The 16,241-nt window shown below is 54.5% G+C and overlaps 1 protein-coding gene across 1 annotated transcript; it reads left to right on the forward strand.

Moving 5' to 3' along the window:
• The first annotated feature begins 5,366 nt into the window (after positions 1 to 5,366).
• Positions 5,367 to 9,210, forward strand: FEV (FEV transcription factor, ETS family member). Its single transcript, XM_055398600.2, has 3 exons — positions 5,367 to 5,576; positions 6,319 to 6,393; positions 8,621 to 9,210. Exons 1-3 carry the CDS (start codon positions 5,525 to 5,527, stop codon positions 9,208 to 9,210), a joined length of 717 nt encoding a protein of 238 aa, XP_055254575.2. The 5' UTR covers positions 5,367 to 5,524.
• Positions 9,211 to 16,241: the final 7,031 nt, after the last annotated feature.

Raw genomic sequence — 16,241 nt, forward strand, 5'->3', positions numbered from 1 at the left:
GTTTCACAGCCCCAGCGCCTCCCCTGAGGACCCTCAATAAAGGCTCTTGAACCTGCCTGCCCCTCTTGCCTCCTTCTTGGTGTCTTGCTTTATGACCTTCACCCTCATCTTTCTGAGAGTCCTTCTCTGCCAACCTGACCATTCCCTTGGGCTCCAGGATCCTTGACTATGGAGCATACACTGACTTAGGATTTTAAGTGGCTGAGATGAAACTGCTTCTAACCATCCCGAGGAACTTGTTAAATGCAGCCAGCCCCACATCTCTCCACGATAGAGACCTATCAGCTTGGACCAGGGGGTCCTGTTAGCCCAGATAGCGCCTTTGCCATCCTCTGGTTTGAGTGCACACAAAGACACAGCAGGGCTTGTAGCTGAATTTCAACCTTCACACAGCCCGCCTGGGCCAGGCACCATCATACAGGGATGCTGCTGCTGCTAAGTCACTTCAGTCGTGTCCGACTCTGTGTGATCCCATAGATGGAAGCCTACCAGGCTCCCCAGTCCCTGGGATTCTCCAGGCAAGAACACTGGAGTGGGTTGCCATTTCCTTCTCCAATGTGTGAAAGTGAAAAGTGAAAGTGAAGTCGCTCAGTCATGCCCGACCCTTAGCGAACCCATGGACTGCAACCCACCAGGCTCCTCCATCCATGGGATTTTCCAGGCAAGAGTGCTGGAGTGGCTTGCCATTGCCTTCTCTGATCATACAGGGCAGGACATCCTTAATTCTGTGCAGGAGCCCCTTTGGGCTCCTCTCTAACCCCCACCCCTCACAGGCATTTCCAACCTTTCTCTTCATCCTGGCTCCCTATCCAGCCTGAGGGAAACTTGCACCCATTTCCCAGTTATGTAGAATCTCCACCTGACAGAGGAGCAAGGGTGTGAGAGGGATAATTGGTGGGAGGTCCCAGTGCTTTCTACGGGAGACATCCTATCTCTAAGCTGAACCTCAGACCCTTTGAATAGCAATCCTTCATGTGGTAGTGAGCTCCAGCACTTTTCAAAACATCTTCATACCTTGCCTCTCGGTTGTCTCAAACAACTCCCTCCTCAATTCTTCCTTCCCACTCTTCAGAAGACCAGTGAGCTGGAGAGACCATCCCCGAGTCACTGACCATAGTGGGCCTGCATTCTGGAGTAGGTGGTAGAAGCTCATAGCCATGTTTTTGGGGCTGAGTGTGGTAGCAGCCATTAGAGTCCATGGCACCAGTATAGCTTCTTCCTAGATCCCTCTTTGACCCAGTTTATGATCATCTCAGCCCTATATAGGCAGGATATTCAAGACCCTTGGGATGCCCTTCATCCTGTCCCTCCGGGATGCTTGTTTTCAAGCCCCTAGTGGATCTAGCCCGGAGAAGGCAATGGCAAGCCACTCCAGTACTATTGCCTAGAAAATCCCATGGATGGAGGAGCCTGGTAGGCTGCAGTCCGTGGGGTCGTTGGGGGTCGGATACGACTGAGCGACTTCACTTTCACTTTTCACTTTCACATATTGGAGAAGTAAATGGCAACCCACTCCAGTGTTCTTGCCTGGAGAATCCCAGGGACAGGGGAGCCTGGTGGGCTGCTGTCTATGGGGTCACACAGAGTCGGACACGACTGAAGTGACTTAGCAGCTTAGCAGTGGATCTAGCCACAGGGAGGGTTGGCCCAGATCATTGCCTCTGTCTGGGGAAGTCAAGGCAATGTTGAAGAAAATTCAGACTTGGACCTGGGAAATTCCAGGGGCCCAGCTGGGTAAAGTTAGGCATCTGCTCCCTTGGGAAGACCCCCTGGACCAGAAGTCAGAACACTTGGGACCCAGCCACATAACATCCCCGAGCCTCAATTCTCTCACTTGGAAACTGGAGCTACAGATTCCTGCCTTGTCTCTCTCACAGGACAAGGATTGTGAGGATTCAAGGAGAACCCCCTAAAAATGCTTGTGATTCAGAAAAGCACTAGGACAGTTACCATAGGCCCTGCCTTCCCCATGGATCTCAAGGTTGGGTCAGAGGACCAAGGGCAGAGTTCTAGATAGCGTATGAATTCTGCTTTATACCTGGATGTGTACGAGAGTCCATGGCCCCTGTTGCATTTAATCCTCCTAACAGCTTCCATTCTTCACCAATTTCACCAATGAAGAAACTGGAGCTCCTCAGAGAGGGAGAAGCCTTAAATGGATGAGGTTATCCATTAATTGCTGACAAAGCCAAGACCTGAACACAGAGCTTCTGACCCAAAATCCAGGCTGTTAAGTGGAGGCTGATCTGAGCTTTGGTCAAAAGCCTCGGGCCTCAGCAGAGCCCCAAACTTCTGTGGCCTCCAGAGGAGTCTGGGGTTCCTGCATTGTCACAGGCTCCTAACTGTCCCCTTGGGGGTTGGTAATAGTAACAGTTACATATATGCAGATTTATCTGAGCACTCAGCATGTTATATAAGCCTAATAATTCTGTGTAGTTGGTATTCTAATCCCTATCTAACAGAGGAAGAGACTAAGGTACAGAGGTGATGTAACTTTCCAAAACCACACAAACTAGATAATGGGGGAATTGAACCCAGACCCAGGCAAACTGGCCTCAGAGCCCAGCAAGTCATCTCTCCCACCACCTGCTTTGGGGCAAGCACTGGGCAAAGGGAGATCTGGTGTCCTCCATCAGCTGAGCTGCCCTCCCTCCAGGAAGGTCCATGGCTACCAAAAACACCCAGTAAGATACCTTCGGGAACTTGCAGTGTGATGCTGATCAGGGCGCACCCTGTCTCTAGGTCTCAAAGTGTCCCCACCTGTACAATGAAGGAGTCGGGGGAGCTAATATTTGTTGCAGCGTTTGCCAGCATGGATGGACCTTCTAGGTCTTCTTAGACCCTGGGGTCCAACTCTGCTCTCCACACCAGCAACTAAAGAGAAGGAGGCAAAGATGCCAGGCTGGGCCTGGGTGTTTTCATCTCGCGAGCTTAGTCGCTCAGTCATGTCCAACTCTTTGAGACCCTTTGGACTGCAGCCTGCCAGGCTCCTCTGTCCATGAAATTTTCCAGGCAAGAAGAGTGGAGTGGATTGCCATTTCATTCTCTAGGGATCTTCCTGATCCAAGGATTGAACTTGCATCTCCCAGGGATCCATGTCTCCCATGTCTCTTGCATTGCAGGCAGATTCTTTACCCACAGAGCCATCAGGGAAGCACCTTCCCATCCTCCTATTATGTGAAGGCTGATGGGAAGTGCAGAACCCTGTGGGACCCACACCCAGTCAGGTGGGAGGTGATGGTGGAAGCTGCCTAGACCAGCTCATTGGTTGCACTCAGCCAATGGCCAAAGGGGATGGAGGAAGTCATCTCATTTCTAGGGATGCAGCCAAGATCCACAAGCGGTCAGGGCTCACCCCTCACTCCCTCACAAACTCTTCCGAGAGCCCACCCATGCCTTCAGCCCCTCAGCCCTCAGGGAGGTGAGGCCGAGCCTGAGCTGTTGGTCCTTCACCAGCTTGGAGCTGGGATGTCTGGACAGACCCCCACTCTAAGTGCATCTCCCTTCTCCCTCAGGCTTCTGCTGAGACCATTAAGTGAGTGAAACTTTCTGCCTCCCCACTCTTGCTACGCTGGTCTCCTGCTTCTCATTTTCTACCTGGGGAAGTGACAGAAGGCTTGAAGGACAGGGAGTAGGACCTTGGCCCCACCCTCAAAATGCTCTGCTCCTTCGCTCCTTCGAAGCCCTGAATTTTGTCCCCAGCCAGCATCCCAACCGCTCACCTTTTCCCCACCGAATTCCACCTCCACATCCTGAAGCATCCATCCATATCCCTTGAGGACCCTCTAGGGTCCTGGGATCCCCCCATTTCCTCCCACACTTATCCTTGGCTCCTTTTGATTTCTGTACCCTCCATCAGGAAGGAGGAACAACCCACCAGTCACAGCAAGTGAAGAATGAACAGGGTCCCTACCTGGAGCTGGACTTCCCAGCCATTCTCAGTCAGGCATCCCAGGACCAGGGATCTTACAGGTAACCTGCTTACTCAAATCCAAGTGCCATGAAGTCCAGACCACCTGTCTCCTCGAGTCAAGCAGTGGGAAAGAAAGGCTTTGCGTTTCCCAGTTCTGCCTGGAGTCACCAGGTGCTGTGTGGCTACAGGTAGTGCTCCAGGCCCAGAGCCTCATTTTCAACCAACATCCCTCCAGATGCACTTCTCCAGAGCCAGGAAGCCTCACCTGTACCCAGAGACTCCAGGCCACCACCTGGGAACCACATACCCGCCTTTGTCCCTTTCCCAGAGTGGATTTACTTCCACTTTCCCTGGGTTGGGGGCCTTGTACAGTACAACTGTTTTCACTCCTCTTTTGCTAGAGCAAGGTGCCAATTGTAACGTAGTTCAGGGATAATCAGGAGTAGTTGTTAGGGTAGATGGTTAAGCTGGGATGACAAGAGATGGGGAGAGATAGGAGAGAAGTGGTTGTGGTGGGTGGGAATGGAAGAAAGATCATGAGTCTACCATATGCCACAAATTAGTGGGAACAAATCAATGAGAAAAGGAAGGGAAAGGAGACAGGATGGAGAGGTAGAGAGGAGCCGGAGAGATGGGGCGGGGGAGGGACTAGATGAAAGAAGGAGAGACCTAGAAAGGCAGAGGAAGGGCAACCCACTAAAAGTTGTAAGGGAGACATCCCAGTGACGGCCCAGAGGCCTGGGAGCCCTGGAAAGACAGGAAACCCGGGGAAGCAAGAGGGAGACAGTGAAGGAGATCTGGTCTTCAGGGAAGAGCAGAGTGTGGAGGAGGAGGAGGAGGGAGAAGTAGCGAGGATGGAGGGGGGCAGATAAAGAGAGCAACGGTTGCCGGCTGCGACCCGGAGCGCAGCGACGGGCGAGAGGGAGGGAAGCGGAAATTTAAAAGTGAAGATGCAGATAACGCAGCCTGGAGACGGGAACCCGGGTAGGGGTGGGGGGAGGAAGGGGAAGAGAGTGGAGCAGTGAGGTGGGGGGAATGGATGAGGAGTGAGCCTCCTCCTCCCCGAGCTGTGGCCCCGAGGGTCCGAGGTGGGGCCGGGGTAGTCCACCCCGTTGCTGTTTGCTCAAAGTCAGGGAGGCGGAAAAGAAATGGGCTCCTGACCCCTATCAGAGTGCCAGGTCCAGGCCCATCCCCCGCGCGTCTCCCGGGTTGCGGGGTGCGGGGGGCTGCCTGGTGCGCTTGGCTGCCGCGCCGCACGTTGGAGACTTTATTGCGATGGGGCGATAAGAGGGGCGGGGGCGGGGTCCGGGGGGCCGAGGCGGCAGCTCTTTAATTAAAACGGAAATTGCGGCCCCTGCCCGCACTGGGGGCCGGAGGGTTCCGAATAGCCTGGTAGCTGGGAGCGTCGCTCCAGGAACCCCCACCCCACATCCCCCGCCGCACTCGGGCAGCCCCCTCCCGCCAGGCCCTGCTGGACCCAGCGCCGCCTTCTTCTCCCTGTCACCTCGGTCGCCTCGGGCGGGGATCTGTGCCCCGGAGCTCAAAGCCTGACGCGATCCCCCCTCTCCCATTCCCCCCCCCCCACCTCCCACCACCCAGTCCCTGGCGGCGATGAGACAGAGCGGCGCCTCCCAGCCCCTGCTGATCAACATGTACCTGCCAGGTACCAGGGACCAGCTGGGGGCTGGAGGCACCGGGACCCGGGGCGGGAAATCTGGGTTAGGGCTTGCGACGGGGATGCTGGAGTCCAAGGGAAGGGGGCGCGGTCCAGAGACTCGGATCGCTGGCAGAACTGAGCCAGTTAGGGCATCAGAAAACCTTAAAAGCAGATGGAGCGCTTTGGGGTTTAAGTGTGAGGTCTAGAGGACTTGAAGTGAGCACACCGAGAGCCTGGGAAGCCAGGAGCGCCAGCTCGGGGGCTGAAAGAGCCTAGTAGGGGACCAGGGGTCTTCAGTGTAGCAAGGGACTGAGTGCGCGTGCAGTGTTGGGAGGTTGTGGTCAGCCGGGCGTGGCCCGAGCGCCCTCGTGGCTCCTCACCTCCGTGCTCCGAGCGTTCCCACCAGCCCAGCCTTCCAGGCGTCCTCTCCTCTCCGGTGGGCTCTGCGCGCGCCAGCTCGGCTGGCGCAAACCCCGCTCGGCTTTATAAGGCTCCCGCCGGCCCGTTCGGAAAGCGGATTTCCTTTTTCCTGGACGCGTTTCCTGACTTGGGCGTTATGGAGGGGCTCCGCGCGGCGCGCGCCCGGGCCAGACTCCGGGAGGAGGAGCCGGACGGATAGGGCCCCCAGCCTCTCGCCCGGGAACCATGGCACGCCCCACTTCCCCCTTGAGCCTTGTCCTCGGGGCCTTTCGGTCAAGTCGGCAACCTCCGCCTGGATCCGCTTGACTCGTCTCTCTTGCTGCCACAGATCCCGTCGGAGACGGTCTCTTCAAGGAAGGAAAGAGCCCGGGCTGGGGACCGCTGAGCCCCGCGGTACAGAAAGGTGAGCTGGCCGCCGGAGTGTACGGGCAGAGTCGAGGATGGGGTCCCGGGGCACCCACCGCATACCGACAGGCGCCACTGTCACCCCAACGGCGGGTGGGAGCGATGTGGAACGCTGGGCTTTGGGAAACGGAGGGTCCGGGCCTGATTGTGGGGAGGCTGGGGGGTATGGTGGGGAACATTCATTTGGCCTTTGGCTCTGGTACCTTCTGAGACCCAGTGCTGATCTTTCAGGCCAGGGCAGACTGAGAAGATCCTGCCGCCCCCACCCCACCCCTTTTCAGCTGGGAATATTTCTCTCCTGCTCGGGTGCTTGGTGTCCTTTCCCTACTGGCAGCAGCAGCACAAGGCTTGGACACCACCCAGCAAGGTGACCCCGGAGAAGTACTCTCAGGCCACTCCAGGCTGAGTGACCATTAGCACCAGGGCCAGCGCCCACCTGCCTCATTGGCCTGGCCAGCCGGGCTCTGTGAGCCAAGTCCTCTAGGCCATTTCAGTTGATTTCCAGCTTCCGCCACCCGCCCTTGGCTGGTCGCTAAATTACCCTTGGCTCTGCCATGTTGGCAGCAGGACCTGGCTGACCTACCAGGTAAAGCCTCCCCACTGGTCCCTGCCCAGTTGGTACCCTGTGCGTAGTCACTCAGTCATGTCTGACTCTTTGTGACCCTTTGGACTGTAGCCTGCCAGGCTCGTCTGTCCATGGGATTTTCCAGGCAAGAATTAGTGGAGTGGGTTGCCATTTTCTTCTCCAGGGGATCTTCCTGAACCAGAGATTGAACGTGAATCTCCTGTGTCTCCTGCCTTGCAGGCAGATTCTTTACTGGGGGAAGCCCCCACAGTTAGTACCCTGGATCTCATCAAGTGACCGATAATTACCATGACCAGAAAAACAAGGCCAGCGACTGCTTTATCTGAAAGGGAACACAACACCCAACAAGTTTCCCAGCCTCTACATCTCTGAGTACCAGATGCACATTTCCCCCACCCCTTGCCGTGCTTCTGACCCTAAAATTCAGTGCTCCTGACGTGGAGCCAGGGAGCCCCTCCAAGAGCTGGTGTGGAAGGATTGGGGTCGAAATTATGTGGAGGGCAGCATCTGGGTTCTGAAGAAGTCACTGAAAAAAGAAGAGAGCTACCAGGCTCCATTTAAAACAATAACCAGACAACTCGAGGAAAATCCATTTTATTCTAAGAGTGTGTGTGTATGCGCCGGTAGGTGCAAGGACTGGGGTGGGCTGGGGGTGGGCTGGTGGCGGTGGGGTTAATTCTATCAAGATTTTTCTCTGCTTGTCCGACTGAGGCTCCAAGACAGAGAAACAGGAGTTCTCACTACCCACTTATCTGGGAAAACCTCCTGGCCCTTTCTAGCAACCCTGAAAATCTGGACAGGGCAGAAGGGCCTGGAGATTGGCCAAAGATGGGCGGAGGCAGGGAGCCAAGCACAGAAGCGTCTGGGTCTCCTCTCCCTTTATCATGTCCCCAGGGAACTATGACACCTTGGTACCCTGGGAATCCCGCCTGTTCCTGAAGAAAAAAAAAAGGCTGAACTGGAGTAGCCCCAGCACTAGACGAAGACAAGGGTGGGAGACTTCAGAGGCTGCCGTTCCTCTCACACTTAGGGAGCCACTGTCCCCATCCCAGTCTGACATGGTATCGCAAGGAAGCCAGACATCACCTCTTCTCCACCTCAGACAGAGGGTCCAAGTGTATGCCTTTTCCCGTGGGCCGGGTGATCCTGTTGCAGGCCAATTTCTCCCCTCTGGATCTCTGGACATGGTCCAGCTGGGATGTGGCCAGATAACCACCTATGTAGGCTACCCCGAGTGGTTGTGCAGGCTTTGCACCGAGTAAGGGCTCTCAGGCCAAGGGTCTGATATTCCACCTTCATTTACCCCCATGAGCCCTGTGCCTTGGAGTACCGCTGCCCCCACACAGAAGAAGTGATGCTCTCCCTTCGCTCCCTAATTCTTGCAAAGCTGTGCGAGTGGGGTTGCGTTTCCTTTGTGCGAAAGCACGGTACTGCCTAGGGACGGCTTTACTGATCATCTCCTCCCTGGCCAGCCGCTTCAGCTGCGCCCAGTTACTCAGCTGGACGTGCCCTTTTCCTCCCTGACACCGGTCCCGACATCCGATTTGGGGGGGGCGAGTGGTGAGTTCTCGAACCCCACCTCTTCCCCGCAGCTCGTCTCCCTCATCCCGCCTGTGGCTGACCGCTCCCTTCCCCACAGGCAGCGGCCAGATCCAGTTATGGCAGTTTCTGCTGGAGCTGCTGGCTGACCGCGCCAACGCCGGCTGCATCGCCTGGGAGGGCGGCCACGGCGAGTTCAAACTCACCGACCCGGACGAGGTGGCGCGGCGCTGGGGCGAGCGCAAGAGCAAGCCCAACATGAACTACGACAAGCTGAGCCGCGCGCTGCGCTATTACTACGACAAGAACATCATGAGCAAGGTGCACGGCAAGCGCTACGCCTACCGCTTCGACTTCCAGGGCCTGGCGCAGGCCTGCCAGCCGCCCCCGGCGCACGCCCATGCCGCCGCCGCCGCCGCCGCCGCCGCGGCCGCCGCCGCCCAGGACGGCGCGCTCTACAAGCTGCCGGCCGGCCTGGCCCCGCTGCCCTTCCCCGGCCTCTCCAAACTCAACCTCATGGCCGCCTCGGCCGGCGTCGCGCCCGCCGGCTTCTCCTACTGGCCGGGCCCGGGCCCCGCCGCCACGGCCGCCGCCACCGCTGCGCTCTACCCCAGCCCGGGCTTGCAGCCCCCGCCCGGGCCTTTCGGCGCCGTGGCCGCGGCCTCGCATCTGGGGGGCCATTACCACTAGACCGGGCGCCCCGGGGGCCTCTCCCAGCCGCCCGGAGCCTCGCTCAATCCCACCCACACACGGGAGAGGGGGCCGGGGCCTCCCCCTCCGTTCTTTCCAGCTCAGATTTGATTCCACGCGCTGCACCCAGCCCCGGGGGGAAGAGGCTGACGTCACCTCAATCTTCCTTTACCACTGGATTTGCCCCTGCCTCGTCCCTCAGCCCCCGAGGGAGGGTGACTGTGCCCCCACTTCTAACCTTCTAGACCCCAGGTCCCTGCATCTCTCCTGATTTTCCCTCCCCTCCATCTGTGTTTCCCTCTGGCTCCTGGAAGCCCCTTCAATGTGACCCCTCTCTCGGATTCCGAATCTTTTCTCATCCCCCACCCTCCCCGGCCCCTCGATGCCCGGTTCAGTCCACCTTCTCCTCTCCTGGCACCTCACACACTTCTGGGTAGCTTCCAGGCCCCCTTCCTCCCCACTCCGATCCCTCCCGCAGGACTGCAATGTGTTTCTATTCCCTTCCAGACCTATTAAAGCTCCCAAGCTCCCCGCTGCCTCCTCTCTCTGTTCTTAGCTGCCCCAGAAACTTGAGGGGGGTGGATCGGGGCGGGGGTAGGGGCAGGAAGGTAACCAGACACCCAGCTCAGGCGTGCGCAGAAAGGCCTGTCAAGGAAAAGCTCCAGAGAATGAGGGCAGGCAGGCTTGGGTGCTAGTGGAGGGGAGTGCAGAGCTCCTGGTAAGTGGGTTCCAGCTGCAGCCCCCCTCCTACCTCGCAACCGAACCCTCCTCCGCCTGCCTTGCCGGGCCTTCCGCTTGCCCCTTCTCACCTTACCCCATCCTGACTTCTCCCAGCGCCCCTTGGCATCCCACCTACCCTCATCGCACCATCCTTCCACAAGTTCCTTCTCATCCCAACCTCCACCCCAACTTATCTTCTCCACATCATCCCTCAGTTACCATTTCATCCCCTTCCCCACTCCCCTCTGCTTCCTATCCTACCCTCACTCGGACTTGTTTTCTCACTCCCACTCAGCACTCCCCCGCCCCCGCCCGCCCGCAGCATCTCCAACGTTCTCTTTTCTCTGGATCTGCCTTCTCATTTTCAGAGGGGAACCTCCCCTTCTGCGCCAGCCTCTCCCCTCCGGGCTTGCGGCTGCAAACCTCCCTCTCGCGGGTGGCGCGCGCCCTCTGCTGGTCTGAGGAAGATAAGCCAGAGCCGGGTTTTGCAGCAAAGCTGAGGATCCGACGTGCGTGCGTGCTCAGCCGCTTCAGTCGTATCGACTCTTGGCCACCCTATGGGCTGTAGCCCGCCAGGCTCCTCTGTCCAGAGGATTCTCCAGGCAACAATACTGGAGTGGGTTGCCATGTCCTCCTCCTGGGGGTCTTCCTGACCCAGGGATCGAACCCTCGTCCTTTATGACTCCTGCATTGGCAGGCGGGTTCTTTACCACTAGTGCCACCTGGGAAGCCTTCAGGGTAAATCTGGCTTTCAGAGAGGAGGGCAAAAGGAAGAACCCTAGCCCTGCATCCCAGGTCCCACCTCGAGAAACCTGAGAAGTGGATCAAGTGGATGGTCCTCCTGGCTGGGCCATTTTCTTCACCTTTTCTGAATACTGTGCCCATCAGGGGCCACAGCTCTTATGCTTTCTTCAGGCCTTTTACAAAATCTGTAGGCAGGAAAACTACCTTAAACGTATTCCCCTAGACGGAAACAACACAGAGGTCAAGCCCTTCTCCGTGGTCCTGGTGTTTCTTTCCCAGGGGCCATATCCCTTCTGGACCAAAGGTTCCTCACTTGTTGCCTGGAGACTGTCTGGGCTCCCACAAGGCAGTTGAGATTTCCCTGTGCCCTGTGGGCAGGAAATGCAGGGGGAAGGCAGGTCAATTATTAATAAGTGCAGGGAGAGCCTGAATGCCCCTTGCCAAAGGGAATGAAATCATCAAGGTCCATCTAGGGAAAGAGTATTTCTTTTCATCTTCACTTTATGTTTTTCTGGTTTTCTAAATAACACTCAGCAGAGAAAATTTGAAAAGATAGACAGCAAGGCCTTCATTAAATACTAGTTGAATGAAGTATGTAATGAAGCATGGGGAAAAGTCACCTACGGTCTCATTATACAGAGGTCACTGTTTATAACCATTTGTCATAATCACCTTCCTTTTCTCTACGCCCTTTGGAATTAAATGGTGCCTGCTTTAGTCCCTTTCTGGAGAAGGAAATGGCATCTCACTCCAGTATTCTTGCCTGGAGAGTTCCATGGACAGAGGAGCCTGGCAGGCTACAGTCCATGGGGTTGCAAAGAGTCGGACACGACTGAGGAACTAACACACACTGAGTCCCTTAACATTCTGGCATCAGCACGTTCCATGTTGCTATGCTCTGTAGACCTCCTGAGGTGGATGGGTGGGATCATGTATTTCAGGCAGCAGATGGCCAGGGGAGGAATCCAGCCTGGTGAGGAACTCAATGATTCTGAGGGAGAGGCAGAGGGCCTCTCTGCAGAGAGTAGAAGCTGAGGGGAAAAAAGAATACACAGGGGAGACAGAACCAGGTTCCAGAAAGATCTGGGCTGCTAAGAATTGTGGGTTGAAGGTAAAAAGGTGAAATTTCCTGGCAAGGAGTGTGAGGTCCTCTACTTAGATCTCTAAAGGCTAGAGTGTGAGATATGAAAGGGTGGGGCTCGGTAGAGCCTCTGTGTAAATGAGCCGTGTCTTAGTTACAGTGTTACATGGGAGACTGTAAGCTAAATGCAGAAGAACCATTGTGATCTGAGGATGCATTGATGCAGCTATGGACACCCTAGGATGAAGGAAATGATCCCGTTGCTGTAATGATTGTGCCCCCAGGACTTCCCTGATGTTCCAATGGTTAAGAATCCACCTGCCAATGCAAGGGACATGGGTTCCATCCCTGGTCCAGGAAGATTCCACTTGCCGAGGAGCAACTAAGCCCCTTTGTCACAACTACTGAACCTGTGCTCTAGAGCCCATAGGCCACAATTACTGAAGCCCACGTGCCACAGAGCCTGTGCTCCACAAGAGAAACCACTGGAACAAGCAGCTCATACACCACAACCAGGGAGCAGCCTCTGCACGCTGCAGCCAGAGGAAGCCCACAGGCAGCAACCAAGGTTCAGCGCAGTCACAAAATAAGTGTAAAAACATGATTGTGCCCCCAGCATGGTGTCCATGGTGTTATTAACAGATAACACTTGCAGGAGAAGATCAAATGGAGAACAGATAGAATAGTGGTCTCACCAAGTGACGAAGGAAGAATGCTGGAAAACCAACCGTGGGAAACATGGTCTGGAAAATCACAGTAGGGAATGAGGCTCAGAAGCTGTCCCCAGTTAGCCAGAGAGCTTTCTTGTGGCAGAGCACCCAGATGCGTGTACGGGGACACGTGGTAGGAAGCTACAGTGAGGCAAATATGTCAACTTGATCTCATGGAGAACCTTCTGCGGTAGACCTTGATGAGGAGTGCTTTATCACTGGACTACTAACTTTCCTTGGAAGGTTGAGAGGGGAGGTGGGTTAGTTGACTTTGGGAGTCAAAGTCCTGTGAGTGAGTTGGTAAAGGAGGGATTTGGGCATCATTGGGAAGCCAGGGGAAGTGTTAAATTAGACGGTTTTCTTACCTATGGGCTTCCGTGGTGGCTCCGATGGTAAAGAATCCGCCTGCAGTGCGAGAGACCTGGGTTTGATCCCTGGGTGGGAAGATCCCCTGGAGAAGGAACAGTTACCCACCCAGTATTTTGGCCTGGAGAATCCCATGGACAGAGGAGCCTGGGCGGGCTACAGTCCATGGGGTGGCAAAGAGTTGGACACAACTGAGTGACTTTCACTTTCACTTTTTCTTACCTATGACGTCACATCCTTAGAGCTCACCCTGCCCCTCTATTCTTTCCTTCACACAAGCCAGTTTGGGAAGCTTATAGGACTGGGCATTAGAAAACCTGAGTTCTGGTCCTAGATTGGCAACGGACTTACTATTTAACCCTCAGATAATTCTTCTGGGATTCCATTCACTGTGGTCTTGGATTGATTCCATTCCACCCAAGCCCTGACGGAGCCACACTCTTACCACACTCAGCTTCCTGATGACCCAGGCCTGTCCTTACTGACCCTAACCCCTTGGTCTTTGGCTCTCCAAGGTATTGATCCCACCATTGCTTCTCTCTCCCAGTCCAGGGTGCAGCCCCTGTTTCATTCCCTGAAGGTCTGAGCCTTTTCTCTCTCTGTCTTCACTCATGTCACTGGTGAAAATATGGCTCACTCACCACCCCACCCCCTGCCATGCACTTGCAGGACAGAGTTTACAAAGCACTTTCACATCCATTGATCTATTGATCCTGTCAGGGTCAGGGAGGAAAACAGGGGGGCAAGGATGGCTTTATCCACTCGGAGGATAAGTAAACCAAAGCCCACGATGTTAAGAAGCTTGGCTAAAGTCTCAGGGCTTGTCCCAGGACCAGGTTCCTCCCCAGGCCTTCTCCCAGTGCTCCAGTGGTTTCTCCATAGTCCCAGGTGGGCTTGGTCACCATGTTGTAGGATCACTCCCCGATCCCTCCAGGATTGCACAGACCCGTGTCGTCTCCACTAACGTGTGCTCCTTGTGACCAAGCTCCACTTGCCTTCACTTGCAGATGGAATCAGAAGTCCAAATAGCATGCCTTGTGAGGACATCCATGGCCACATGCTCGAGACCTGCACAGCCACAGAGCAGTGATGCCACCCAGGGCACTGAGGCTTACAGAGCACCTTCTCGTACATCAGCCCATGTGACCACAGGCAGACACCAAAATGGGTTGCTGTGATGTACTTTTCTGCCTTTCATTCCTTCACATTCCCTTTAAAGTATCTTTTAAATGCACTTCACTTCAACCTGTTCCTTAACCTTTTCTATAATTCACAGCAAGTAGAACTGCTGATAATAAAATATGTGCCTGCCATTCATTGAACCTGACTGTGCCATGCTCTGCCCCATGCTAATACTTTACCTGTGGTCTTTCCTTTGCCCTGGCCACACCTTTCCAGGTGGGGATGGTTATCTCCACTTTCAGGTGAGGAAACTGAGGCTTTGAGAAGTTGAGTGACTGGCTCAACCTGTGACCCCATAGCTCAAGTCCTCACCCATCACACCAGCTCCTCTCTCACTGGGCCTTCCTGGAAAGCCTCTTCCTCATGTGGAGGTGACCAGTAGCCTGCCCAGATCAGGTGTACTCCATCCAATTATCTAGTCATAGCAGGTGACTTCCCAGGAGACTTCCTGTTCAGTCACTCAGTCGTGTCCGACTCTGCAACCCCGTGGACTGTAGCCTACCAGGCTTCTCCATCCATGGGATTCTCCAGGCAAGAATACTGGAGTGGGTTACCATTTCCTTCTCCAGGGGATCTTCCCGACCCAGGGATCGAACCCGGGTCTCCTGCATTGGAGGCAGATGTGTTAACCTCTGAGCCACCAGGGAAGCCCTAGTGGGCACTAATGGTAAAGAACCCTCCTGCCAATGCAGGAAACACAAGAGATGTGGGTTCGATCCCTAGGTCAGGAAGATCCCCTGGAGAGGGAATGGCAACCCACTCCTGTATTCTTGCCTGGAAAACCTCATGAACAGAGGAACCTGGCAGGCTACAGTCCATAGGATCACAAAGAGTCGGACATGACTGAAGCAATCAGAAGATGATTGGTTATAATGGACAAGTTGATGACTTGTCTTATGAATGTCTTTGGTTAGTGAGGGCCTCAGTCTGATTTAAAAAATACATCAGACTGCCTGGTTGCTCCATTGTCTTTTGTAAGCCTTAACTTTCTTGTGTTTCTACAACCTTTGAGTAGATCACTGTACTGTGGGGTGGGGTTAGGGTCTGACTACAATTTGACTTTGGTGGCAATTCCTACATCCATTTGTCAGTTAAATTTCCCCTGACACTCCTCTGTCCTGGGATGGTGCATTGAGAGGCCAATGGCCCAATGTCCCACTGACTGAGATTTTTTTCTATTTCTGAGACTTCTCTCCCACTGCATTTTCTTTGCTATCTCCTCTTTTCCTTTCTTCGTAAACAAAAGGTGAGATAGCACAATAGTTAAGTGGCAAAGGCTCTGAGGCTGGGCTTCCTAGGTTCAAGTGCTGGCCCTGTCACTTACTAGCTTTGTTACCTACTTCTTTGTGCCTCAATTACTCTATCTGCAAAATGGATATGAAAATAACAGACCCTCCCTCATAGGGTTGAAAGAATAAATGATCATGTAAGAAACTTTGTACACATATCAGTGTTTTCCAATAAAACAACTCCAAACTAGGAAAGCACTGCCTCTTCCTCTCCAGTCCCAATCAGATGCCCTCCACATACCCTGGGAAGGAACTTGAGTGGCTCCACCTACTTTTCTAGGCCAGTCACCCACCTGATGAGCTTCACCATCTCTTGAATGGTTATATGGCCATAACCATCACACAGGTCAGCCTTCTATACTCAGTGCATTCTCCATTTCTTTATGGGGCAACTGGACAGTGTACTGAACTTAAGATGACAAGGTCTCAGCTAGTTCCCAGGTGTGTGACTTCCCACTGGGAAGCCTCCTGGGAAGTCACCTGCTATGACTAGATAACTGGACAGAGTACACCTGATCTGGGCAGGCTGCTGTTCACCTCCACATGAGGAAGAGGCTTTCCAGGAAGGCCCAGTGAGAGAGGAGCTGGCATGATGGGTGAGGACTTGAGCTATGGGGTCACAGGTTGAGCCAGTCACTCAACTTCTCAAAGCCTCAGTTTCCTCACCTGAAAGTGGAGATAACCATCCCCACCTGGCAACGTGTGGCCAGGGCAAAGGAAAGACCATAGGTAAGACCATAGATCCACACGGTTCAGAGACTTAGCTTTCTGCTTTAAAATATGGGTAATAGTAATGCTTATTTACCATGGTTAGTATGTGGATTAAATAAAAATAATTATTAATAATAGCACTTAACATATTTCTTGCACTTAATAACACATTGGATAAAATCCTAATAGTTCTCTCAATGTGGCAGACACAGGTAGCTCTACCCCTCC

This window comes from Moschus berezovskii, chromosome 2, assembly GCF_049115385.1.
Source record: "Moschus berezovskii isolate FMDL1 chromosome 2, NW_MosBer_1.0, whole genome shotgun sequence".
NCBI classification, from domain to species: domain Eukaryota; kingdom Metazoa; phylum Chordata; class Mammalia; order Artiodactyla; family Moschidae; genus Moschus; species Moschus berezovskii.